Consider the following 12,596-nt stretch of genomic DNA (forward strand, 5'->3'; position numbering starts at 1 on the left):
CTAGAGTCACAGTATAAATAGGGGCTAGATACAGTGCAGACTTTGTTTGCACTGAGTGCTGAGCTTGTGGCATTTGAGTGCTACAGTGAGAGTTTGGTGACTGAGGGAGTGCTGAGCTTGTGGCATTTGAGTGCTACAGTGAGAGTTTGGTGACTGAGGGAGTGCTGAGCTTGTGGCATTTGAGTGCTACAGTGAGAGTTTGGTGACTGAGGGAGTTAGGTGAGGAGGGAGTAAGGTACTCCTTTCATTTAATTTCCTATATTTATCAAAGAGCGTGAAGGGAACCAGGAGTTTAGAGTACAGCTGACTGGGAGCAGAGCCGGAGGGCGGAGGTCCAGTTGGTCCACAGGGCAGCTAATTCTGTAAAGTAAGAGGGGATGGAGGCTAGGGCAGTTGCATGCTCCTCCTGTAGGATGTGGGTGGTGAGGGATACCACTGGTGTCCCCGCTGACTATACCTGCGGGAAGTGCACCCAACTCCAGCTCCTCAGAGACCGTGTTAAGGTACTGGAGCTGGAGCTGGATGAACTTCGGATCATCCGGGAGGCAGAGGGGGTCATAGAGAAGAGTTACAGGGAGGTAGCCACACCAAAGGTACTGGACAAAAGTAGCTGGGTTACAGTCAGGGGAAAGAAAACTAACAGGCAGACAGTGCAGGGATCCCTCGTGGCCATTCCCCTTCAAAACAAGTATACCGTTTTGGATGCTGTTGGGGGGGATGACCTACCGGGGGAAGGCCCCAGCGGCCAGGTCTCTGGCACTGAGTCTGGCTCTGGGGCTCAGAAGGGAAGGGGGGAGCATAGAAAAGCAATAGTAATAGGAGATTCAATGGTTAGGGGAATAGATAGGAGATTCTGTGGTCGCGAGCGAGACTCCCGAAAGGTATGTTGCCTCCCGGGTGCCAGGGCCAGGGATGTCTCTGATCGTGTCTTCAGGATCCTGAAGGGGGAGGGTGAGCAGCCAGAAGTCGTGGTGCACATTGGTACCAACGATGTAGGTAGGAAAAAGGGTGTGGAGGTAATAAACAAGTTTAGGGAGTTAGGCTGGAAGTTAAGGGCCAGGACAGACAGAGTTGTCATCTCTGGTTTGTTGCCGGTGCCACGTGATAGCGAGGCTAGGAATAGGGAGAGAGTGCAGTTGAACACGTGGCTGCAGGAATGGTGTAGGAGGGAGGGCTTCAGGTATTTGGATAATTGGAGCGCATTCTGGGGAAGGTGGGACCTGTACAAGCAGGACGGGTTGCATCTGAACCAGAGGGGCACCAATATCCTGGGGGGGAGGTTTTCTAGTACTCTTCGGGAGGGTTTAAACTAATTTGGCAGGGGAATGGGAACCGGGTCTGTAGTCCAGCAACTAAGGTAGACGATAGTCAGGACGCCAAAGCACGTAGTGATGCAGTGGGGAAGGTAACAATGACAAAGGAGAGTACTTGCAGGCAAGGAGATGGGTTGAAGTGTGTATACTTTAATGCAAGAAGCATCAGGAATAAGGTGGGTGAACTTAAGGCATGGATCGGTACTTGGGACTACGATGTGGTGGCCATCACGGAAACTTGGATAGAAGAGGGCCAGAAATGGTTGTTGGAGGTCCCTGGTTATAGATGTGTCAACAAGATTAGGGAGGGTGGTAAAAGAGGTGGGGGGGTGGCATTGTTAATTAGAGATAGTATAACAGCTGCAGAAAGGCAGTTCGAGGGGGATCTGCCTACTGAGGTAATATGGGTTGAAGTTAGAAATAGGAAAGGAGCAGTCACCTTGTTGGGAGTGTTCTATAGGCCCCCCAATAGCAGCAGAGATGTGGAGGAACAGATTGGGAAACAGATTCTGGAAAGGTGCAGAAGTCACAGGGTAGTAGTCATGGGCGACTTCAACTTCCCAAACATTGAGTGGAAACTCTTTAGATCAAATAGTTTGGATGGGCTAGTGTTTGTGCAGTGTGTCCAGGAAGCTTTTCTAACACAGTATGTAGATTGTCCGACCAGAGGGGAGGCCATATTGGATTTAGTACTTGGTAATGAACCAGGGCAGGTGATAGATTTGTTAGTGGGGGAGCATTTTGGAGGTAGTGACCACAATTCTGTGACTTTCACTTTAGTAATGGAGAGGGATAGGTGCGAGCAACAGGGCAAGGTTTATAATTGGGGGAAGGGTAAATACAATGCTGTCAGACAAGAATTGAAGTGCAGAAGTTGGGAACATAGGCTGTCAGGGAAGGACACAAGTGAAATGTGGAACTTGTTCAAGGATCAGGTACTGCGTGCCTTTGATATGTATGTCCCTGTCAGGCAGGGAAGAGATGGTCGAGTGAGGGAACCATGGTTGACAAGAGAGGTTGAATGTCTTGTTAAGAGGAAGAAGGAGACTTATGTAAGGCTGAAGAAACAAGGTTCAGACAGTGCGCTGGAGGGATACAAGATAGCCAGGAGGGAACTGAAGAAAGGGATTAGGAGAGCTAAGAGAGGGCATGAAAAATCTTTGGCGGGTAGGATCAAGGAAAACCCCAAGGCCTTTTACACATACGTGAGAAATATGAGAATGACTAGAGTGAGAGTAGGTCCGATTAAGGACAGTAGCGGGAGATTGTGTATTGAGTCTGAAGAGATAGGAGAGGTCTTGAACAAGTATTTTTCTTCAGTATTTACAAATGAGAGGGGCCATATTGTTGGAGAGGACAGCGTGAAGCAGACTGATAAGCTTGAGGAGATACTTGTCAGGAAGGAAGATGTGTTGCGCGTTTTGAAAAACTTGAGGATAGACAAGTCCCCCGGGCCTGACGGGATATATCCAAGGATTCTATGGGAAGCAAGAAATGAAATTGCAGAGCCGTTGGCAATGATCTTTTCGTCCTCGCTGTCAACAGGGGTGGTACCAGAGGATTGGAGAGTGGCGAATGTCGTGCCCCTGTTCAAAAAAGGGAATAGGGATAACCCTGGGAATTACAGGCCAGTTAGTCTTACTTCGGTGGTAGGCAAAGTAATGGAAAGGGTACTGAGGGATAGGATTTCTGAGCATCTGGAAAGGCATTGCTTGATTAGGAATAGTCAGCACGGATTTGTGAGGGGTAGGTCTTGCCTTACAAGTCTTATTGAATTCTTTGAGGAGGTGACCAAGCATGTGGATGAAGGTAAAGCAGTGGATGTAGTGTACATGGATTTTAGTAAGGCATTTGATAAGGTTCCCCATGGTAGGCTTATGCAGAAAGTAAGGAGGCATGGGATAGTGGGAAATTTGGCCAGTTGGATAACAAACTGGCTAACCGATAGAAGACAGAGAGTTGTGGTGGATGGCAAATATTCAGCCTGGAGCCCAGTTATCAGTGGCGTACCGCAGGGATCAGTTCTGGGTCCTCTGCTGTTTGTGATTTTCATTAACGACTTGGATGAGGGAGTTGAAGGGTGGGTCAGTAAATTTGCAGATGATACGAAGATTGGTGGAGTTGTGGATAGTGAGGAGGGCTGTTGTCGGCTTCAAAGAGACATAGATAGAATGCAGAGCTGGGCTGAGAAGTGGCAGATGGAGTTTAACCCTGACAAGTGTGAGGTTGTCCATTTTGGAAGGACAAATCTGAATGCGGAATACAGGGTTAATGGTAGGGTTCTTGGCAATGTGGAGGAGCAGAGAGATCTTGGGGTCTATGTTCATTGTTCTTTGAAAGTTGCCACTCAAGTGGATAGAGCTGTGAAGAAGGCCTATGGTGTGCTAGCGTTCATTAGCAGAGGGATTGAATTTAAGAGCCGTGAGGTGATGATGCAGCTGTACAAAACCTTGGTCAGGCCACATTTGGAGTACTGTGTGCAGTTCTGGTCACCTCATTTTAGGAAGGATGTGGAAGCTTTGGAAAAGGTGCAAAGGAGATTTACCAGGATGTTGCCTGGAATGGAGAGTAGGTCATACGAGGAAAGATTGAGGGTGCTAGGCCTTTTCTCATTAGAACGGAGAAGGATGAGGGGCGACTTGATAGAGGTTTATAAGATGATCAGGGGAATAGATAGAGTAGACAGTCAGAGACTTTTTCCCCGGGTGGAACACACCATTACAAGGGGACATAAATTTAAGATAAATGGTGGAAGATATAGAGGGGATGTCAGAGGTAGGTTCTTTACCCAGAGAGTAGTGGGGGCATGGAATGCACTGCCTGTGGTAGTAGTTGAGTCGGAAAATTTATGGACCTTCAAGCGGCTATTGGATAGGTACTTGGATTAGGGTAGAATAAGGGAGTGTAGGTTAACTTCTTAATGGCAGCACGGTAGCATTGTGGATAGCACAATTGCTTCACAGCTCCAGGGTCCCAAGTTCGATTTCGACTTGGGTCACTGTCTGTGTGGAGTCTGCACATCCTCCCCGTGACTGCGTGGGTTTCCTCCGGGTACTCCGGTTTCCTCCCACAGTCCAAAGATGTGCAGGTTGGGTGGATTGGCCATGACAAATTGTCCAAAATTCTATGATTAACCTAGGACAAAGGTTCGGCGCAACATCGTGGGCCGAAGGGCCTGTTCTGTGCTGTATTTCTCTATACTCTAATAGGTTTACAAGAATGGTTCCAGGGATGAGAAACTCCAGGTACGAGGACAGTTTGGAGAGGTTGGGACTATCCTCCTTGGAGAGAAAGAATCTGAGAGGAGATTTGATGGAGGTATTCAAAACCACGAGGGGACTGGTCAGAGTAGATAGGGGTAAACTGCTCCTGCTTCTATAAGGATCAAGAACAAGAGGAAACAGACTTAAAGTGATTTGTTAAATAAGCAAATACGATCTGAGAAAAATTGTTTCACACAGTGTGTGGTTCAGGTCTGGAATACACTGCTGCCTGGAAGTGTGGTAAAGGCAATTCAATTGAGACATTTAAGAGGGCACCAGATGATTATTTGAATGGAAACAATGTTCAGGAGTATGGGGAAAAGGCAGGTGAATGGCACTAAGTCATAATGCTCATTTGGAGAATGGGTGCAGACACAATGGGCCGAATGGAGATTCATGAGAGGAGATTCATTAGGTTAATCCCAGAGCTGAAGGGGTTGGATTACGAGGGGAGGTTGAGTAGACTGAGACTGTACTCATTGGAATTTGGAAGGATGAGGGAGATTCTTATAGAAACATATAAAATTATGAAGGGAATAGATAGGATAGATGCGGGCAGGTTGTTTCCCTGGCAGGTGAAATCAGAACGAGGGGGCATAGCCTCAAAATAAGGGGAAGCAGATTTAGGACTGAACTTAGGAGGAACTTCTTCACCCAAAGCGTATTGAATCTATGGAATTCCTTGCCCAGTGAAGCAGTTGAGGCTCCTTCATTAAATGTTTTTAAGATAAAGATAGATAGTTTTTTGAAGAAGAAAGGGATTAAGGGTGTTTGGGCTGGAAAGTGGACCTGAGTCCATAAAAGATCAGCCATGATCTCATTGAATAGGAGAGCAGGCTCGAGGGGCCAGATGGCCTACTCCTTCTCCTAGTTCTTATGTTATGTTCTTATGTTCTGTGCCGTAACAATACTGTGGTAGAAGCAGAGGTGGGACCGGAGATGGAGGAGCCTGTAATTTCTAACCACCAGCTGGCATGTGGGTGTGTTGCCATGGTCCCGCCTTCAGGCGATTGTTATTGAGGCTGCATCAGGGCGGGCATAAGGGCAGTCGCAAGTACCTGCCCGCCACCAGCAGGTAGCCAATTAGGCAATTAAGTTGCCCATTGTGGACATTTGACACAAGCCGTCTGGAATTTTGCAGATGGACAGGGGGACCCCACTGAGCCTGAAGCCTGGTTGATGAATTGCAGCCACTCCCTGATCAAGCGGCCCAAGGAGGCCACCAATGCCTCATTGAATTTAACCCACTCTGCGACCACCAGAGGGGAACAGCTGCAGTCACAGGCCTTCCTTAACATGGTTTCTCCTCTAGAATGACAGTCTAACAGCTGTGAGCCCTTTTCATTTTCAGTCTTTGACAAATTTCTTCAGAGGACCCCTCTATCTTCATTCTCCTGCATCTGCAGCTGCCAACTCTGATGGTGGCACTGCCTATGGGCGCGATCCAACGGACATGCTGTGCCTGGAAAGCAGCTCACCGTGACACAGTGTGGCTGTTGAAAGCTGGGAGACACTGCTCCCGGAATGCCTCGCGAGATTCAATGGGAGATTTTTGGCAAAAATGCATATTAAAACGTGGCAGTAAGCCTCATTTTACTGTGCAAATTCACGAGGTACCTGAGGCTTTGGGATTCAAACCCCTTCACCTCAGAGACCTTGGGTGAGAGCCAATTAGCATAGATCCCACAAATGGAGACCAGACGGAACTGCACTCATGGGGATCTACAAGGGGATTGGAGGCCCCCAGCTGTATGCTCTTTGCATCTATTCCATGTATGCTCTTTGGGCTGGGTGGTGCCCTGGTACTGCTAGTGCCACCTGGGCACCCTGGCAGTGTCACCTGGGTGCCAGCCTGGCACTGCCAAGGTGATCAGGTGGCACTGCCGGATGGCATGGGCACTACCAGGGGGCCAGGTTGGCAATGCCAAAGTGCCAAGCTGGCATTTTCTGCACATGCACGATCAGGCTGGTGTTGTCTAATGTGGGGTGGGGGCAGGGTGGGCCAGGGACCCTCCTACACAGCATTCGGGTTGGGGGAGGGGGGTGGAGGTCAGGGTTCATTTTGGGGGCCTCGGAGATTAGGATGCCATTTTAAAATTGCGTCCTGATCTCTCGCTACAATGGGGATGCCCCTTATTCAATGCGATTTGCGTTGAATAGCCATGTGTTTCTCGACATGAGAGCGCCAGGAAACACGTGGCTAAATGCGCTCGCAAGGGAAGTTTATTCTTTTTGGGAGAATTGCGCCCTATATTTCAGTTCTGGAGGGTTTTCCATTGGCCTGCTTGGTTAGATGCCTCATTGAAAATTTTCCTCTGGGTCCCGACGCTGACATTTATGGGTTCCTGACTAACACTCCCTTCTCAAAGGTGAGATTGGAACTTGGGAATGGAAATTCAGCCCTTTGTGTCCTCCTCACAGCTTACTTTCTCACCTGGCTTTGTATCATTTAGCAAACTTGGATACATTACCCTCAATACCTTCACCTAAGTCATTGATATTATTTGTACATAGCGGAGATCCACCACCGATACTTACGGCACTCACTACTAACAGCCTACCAACCTGAAAATGACCCATTTATTCCTTCTCAGTTTCTGTCCTTTAACCTATCCTCTAACTACAATAATATTTTAGGCCCGGTCCCATCTTGTGCAATAACTTTTTATGTGACTCCTTATTGTATGCAATCCAGCTACAAATTGGAAAAATAGATGCTTCACCCTGCTGTCGAAGTTTTCCATTTTCTCACCTCCTTTCCCAGTTCCTCATCACGGTAGTACAGCTCATAGCTGATGATTTTCTCCTCTCTGGGTGCACGCCACTGCAACTCAATACTAGTCTCAGATTTAGGGGTGGCTTTGAAGTTAATTGGCTGCCCAGGAACTGAAAGAAGAGACCAAAATACTGGATTCAGCCAAAAAAAGACAGACGCTTCTGGCTTAATGTCAGTTCCAAACAAGAAAAATATGTACTTTTGCGTTTGATCGGTGGCTTTGATTTTTCAAACCACCCAGATCCCAAACTGCAGCAAGTCCACCACTTCACAAACTTCACTTGAAGCTTGAAAGAGAAATGGATACATCTGGACTGTCAGAAGAATGTTAGACAGCAGTACTCAGACACTGTCTCTTGTCTCTTCTCTGATCATTTGTCTACAAACTGCCCAGAAGCAGATATTTTACGTAGAAAATACTCACCATGAATCAGACCTGTGGGTAGAATCGGCATCGACTGCTGCATCCAATTTGTAAAGTGCAAGTTACATAAATTTAGTGTAATCCTATGTGGAATGCACTGATGTTGGGATTTACGAAATGGTTTGTCATTCTTGGCTTCCAGGTCACCCTTTTATTACAGGTATTAAATCATGTGCATCCAAACTAACGAGAAGAAATGTGCAGCAATTCAGTTTGATAATGGATGTTGAGGTGCATGAATATCAAGGCGATTAAATCACTTCTGCGATTAAATCACTTCTTCGCCACCTCATACCAGGCCAACCGCTGATTCAATCCCAGGTTTAAATACACCTTCCTGCCTCCCCCTTAACTTGCTCTCCTGAAGTTAACGAGTCATGGTAGCAGCCCTCACCATGCAAGAGAACCGTTTCACCCAGGGTGACCTGTACTTTACTGTACTTTAAGGGATTGTATTTTGACTGTTTTGTGCCACCTCCCTTAAGGAATACCTTCTTGTCCTGTATTTGCAGGACAACCTGTGGGAGACTGAGCTTGGGAGGGTCGGCTGTTGTGACTTGAGTGGTACTGCAAGTCCGTGAGTTAGCCAGCTGAATGACAATAATGTTATGGCTCACAAGATAAAACAAACAAAACTTGCAATTGAAAGCTACCCAACAGCCCCATCCACCGCCCCCCTAAGCAAGCCCCTGCTCACTCGAAAACTCCCTTCTCACATGATCACCAGAGAGTTGGTCACCCTGATTTTATCATGGATTTTATCCTATCTCACCTGAGGTGGACTTCCAGCAAAGGTCAATTGATAGTAATCAGGAGAGGGAACGACTGCCGATTTCTCTCCTTCCCCAGCCCTGGATTTTTGCGGCAATTCTTGCATGCCCTGTCACCGCTGTCATGCCTCCAATAATCTACCTCTTCCTGGTCTGAAGGTTCATTTTGGGGAGTGCACTTTTTCACAGAGCCACCAACATGGAAGTCCAACCCGGGATACCACCATCCACATCGGCAACAATCGACAAAGCTCACTCGCCACCGAAAGCCTACTTTTGGAAATAATGTAGATGGAATTTTCAACAAGGTTTTTTTTTTATCTCTCTCTCTCTAATACAAGGCACTTCTATTACTCCTGCCATTGCTGCCTTTGTGATGAGACAGTGATTTGTAACAGCAGTTTGTTGCCGTATTGATTTCTTCTCAAGAAATGGCAGCCAGATAACAGGCAGCACCCTAAGCTGACTTTCAGACTTAATGCACCACAGTGCAGGTCAGGTCCAGTTGACATGACACACCAGGCGAAATAGTCCAAATGTTAAATGGTTCAAGGGAAGGTCATTTATCCAGATACCAGTGGGCGGCACAGTGGTGTAGTGGTTAGCACTGCTGCCTCACGGCGCTCGGGACCTGCTTCAATCCTGGCCCCGGATCACTGTCCGTGTGGAGTTTGCACATTCTCCCCGTGTTTGCATGGGTCTCACTCCCACAACCCAAAGATGTGCAGGATAGGTGGATTGGCCATGCTAAATTGCCCCTGAAAAAAAAAATTCCCCAGATACCACCGTGCACACAGGTGTAATAAAGTCAAATTCTATCGTCACCATCCTATAATATGGACGGGATTCCCCCAGCCATATGTTTCTCGGCGGCACACCATTCACTGGCAGTGGGATTCTCTACTCCCCCCGCTTGCCAATGGGATTTCCCATTGAAGACATTCCATGCTGTCGAGAAACCAGAGGGCGGGGGTGCACTGGTGGCGGGGAAAGAGAATTCCATTGGTTGGAAAATTCGGGTCAGTGTCTTTTTTTTAAAAACACTGACCACAATGTCTTACTTATGGTACGATAGGCCAGACAGGGCCATTAAGTCAGTCTCAACGCTGTATCTGATGAAGATAAAGTATCTCTGTAGATACTCTCATGTTCCTCACCATGGAGGCAACAGCATCTTTTCATCCATGGTCTTTCTGGAACTCTCAATCTTTGCTGCGTTTGGTTTATCATGTGGCATCTTTCCCTTTTTTTGTCTGGCTATAACGTTTTTGAAGTAACATGGAGCCAGAAGTCAGCCACCGTAGATGATATCATAAATGTTGCTGACTTGGGAGAAAGAAACTGGTTATACACTGGAACCAGACCGCAGCTCTTCTAATTCATGCTGCAATCGTACAGCCCAAGGAATTTACATTTGAATGTATTTTAATCATTTAACATGTTTATTTCGATTGTTTCCCCCTCCTGTCCAACTGAAGGCATTAAATCTTTCATGTGGTTGCTGACCAATTCTAAACTCCCGAACCCAGTGCTCTTGTACATTCCCAGAAGCACAGACCAAGGATGGAATCTGGAATCTTCTTGATCTATATTGTGCAATTTCTGACGGGATAAACTTAATAAGCCATTGGGTCCGCTCTGTGTAACCTTAGACTAACTTCTGGAGTGACAAGCCTGTTGAAAAATCTCACAAATACGCAAGGAAAATCTGGGCATATCTACCATCCCAGCTCCCTAGTTCCAGTTCGCCAATGGGTGCTCTCCGTGCCTTTCAATTCTGAGTATCGCAGCTACGAACTTGAAAGAATGACCAATGGGTCCTGAACAGCAATCACCTCCAGCACTGAGGCATAATGAGATCATCATTGAAAACAATCAAGTCAAAAGGAGAGACGGTGACTCCGTCTGGCCTGTGTGTGACTCCAGTCCCACACTAATGTGACTGAATCCTGACTGCCCTCTGAGGTAGTCAAGCAAGGCACTTCCTTTTAGAAGCACCACCATCTTCTCAAGGCAGCTAAGGATGGACAAATAATGCTGGTTTAGCCAGCAATACACTATCTCAAGATTGAATTAAAAGAAGTAGGTTTTGTTCTCATTTGACTTGGAGAAGCATGACTGCAGGCTTTGCATAGGCCATCTGAAACATGAGGTCTTCCAAGGATCTGTAGGATCCCCAGTGCAGAAGAAGGTTATTTGGCCCATCGAGTCTGCACCAACCCTTCTGAAAGAGCATCTTACCTAGGCCCACTCCCCCACCCTAACCCGTAACCCCACCTAACCGTTGGACACTAAGGGGCAAGTTAGCATGGCTAATCCACCGAACCTGCACATCATTGGACTGTGGAAGGAAACTGGAGCACCCGGAAGAAACCCACAGACACGGGGAGAAAGTGCAAACTCTGCACAGATGGTCACCCAAGGCCGGAATTGAACCTGGATCACTGGCGTTGTGAGGCAGCAGTGCTAACCACTGTACCACCGTGTAATGGGCAAAATGGTGTTGTTGTTGACATGGAAGCCACCCTACTCCGCAATGGTGTTTCTCATTTTTGGGACAGAGTGGCGAGACAAGGAGGAACAAAAAAAAGATAGCTTTGTCAAACATTTTGGTTAGAAATCAGACAGTGGCATTAGCAACGAATGCAACAACATTAAAAGAAATGTGTTAATATGGGGCAAGGGAGAGAGATTGTTCTTTGACTGAGATTTTCTTCCTTAAAGAATCATCACCGCACAATGCTAATTCCAAGACCGACTCAATCAATTTGCACTCTATGGGCGCGATTTAACGGATAGGTTTCTACGAGCGGGATTTACCGACCAACCACCTGCCCATTTTTCTGCAATGGAGGCAGTTTGTCGGCAGGAGTTACTGACCCCACCACTGTCACTTTTTCAGGTCCTAGGGAGTGTCTCTCCAGGCTAGCCCACACTTACGGCACAATCTACCGGCCGTATTTTTGCCGAAAGATGGGAAGGCACAAATAGGTGATGCTGGAAGATCCCTCTTCCGGGATCTACCTGGCTCTCCACGCCTTGCGAGGTCTCATGTGATCTCGTGAGACATTGCGATCTGAATATCATCCATCGTGGGCGGGAACACTACTTTGCAAATCTGCATATTAGAGTGAGACAGCTAGTCTCTACCTGAGGCATTGGGATCTAATCCCTTCACCTCGGAGACCTTGGGCAAGCGCTGTTCGGTTGCTGGTCTCTACAAACGGGGACCAGACAGAATGGTACTCATGGGTGTCTCTCAGGGAATTGGAGGCCCCCAGGTGCTTGCCTCTGGGCAGGGTGGCACCCTGGCACTGCTGGTGCCAATCGGCTCCTCAGAGATCATGCCCTGATCTCTAAGTGAGCTTGAGCGTCCCCACACACGGACAATGTCACTCCCACACACAACCCCACTAAGTGAGTACACCCCAATATAGGGTCGCGGGGGCTAATTCCTTCAGACCTTCCCATGCTCCCCTAGGGGCCCCCTTTTCAGGACCCCACCCTTCACCTGCCCAATATTCCGGAGGCCCCTTATACCTGCCCTTCATACCTCCCCATACTCCTTTCATAGGCCCCCTCAGGGCCTGACTCTTGGCACTGCCATCCTGGCAGTCAGACATCCTGGCACTGCCACTTTGGCAATGCTCCTGCCAGCCTGGATGTGACCAGCCACTTTGCTGTCAAGGTGCCGGGGAAGAGCCAGAGTGCCAACCTGTCCTGTCCTTGACCACCCAGGGAATTCCAATGGCCTGGGTGACCCCCCAGGTGCAATTCTGCCTGGTCTGTGTTTGTGTGGACCAGTGCTAAATGGCCCCCAGTTGGGGTCTCCTTGCGGAGGCTGATAAATGCCAAGAGCCAGTTAGATCAATGCCGGAGGCTTTGCTGGCATTGGGAATCCCGCAGGAGGCTGCTCCCGGTGTTTACCAGCCGCATCCCACTCCGATTCCGGCAGCATGCAGCTGGAAGGTCACACCTTATAGCTCCGTGTCTGAGTTAACTTCTTCCCAATGTCCTATCTTTGTCACATGAGCCTCAATCTCATTTAAA

General features: G+C 48.0%; 1 protein-coding gene across 36 annotated transcripts in view; it reads right to left on the reverse strand.

Moving 5' to 3' along the window:
* Positions 1 to 12,596, reverse strand: part of LOC119952981 (receptor-type tyrosine-protein phosphatase S-like) — a 561,150-nt gene that overhangs the window by 183,593 nt on the left and 364,961 nt on the right. For all 36 annotated transcript variants that reach the window (XM_038776673.1, XM_038776700.1, XM_038776702.1 and 33 more), the window contains one exon: positions 7,329 to 7,462. In XM_038776673.1, coding sequence (XP_038632601.1) covers positions 7,329 to 7,462 — 134 coding nt within the window. The remainder of the gene's footprint in view (positions 1 to 7,328; positions 7,463 to 12,596) is intronic.

This window comes from Scyliorhinus canicula, chromosome 18, assembly GCF_902713615.1.
Source record: "Scyliorhinus canicula chromosome 18, sScyCan1.1, whole genome shotgun sequence".
Classification (NCBI taxonomy): domain Eukaryota; kingdom Metazoa; phylum Chordata; class Chondrichthyes; order Carcharhiniformes; family Scyliorhinidae; genus Scyliorhinus; species Scyliorhinus canicula.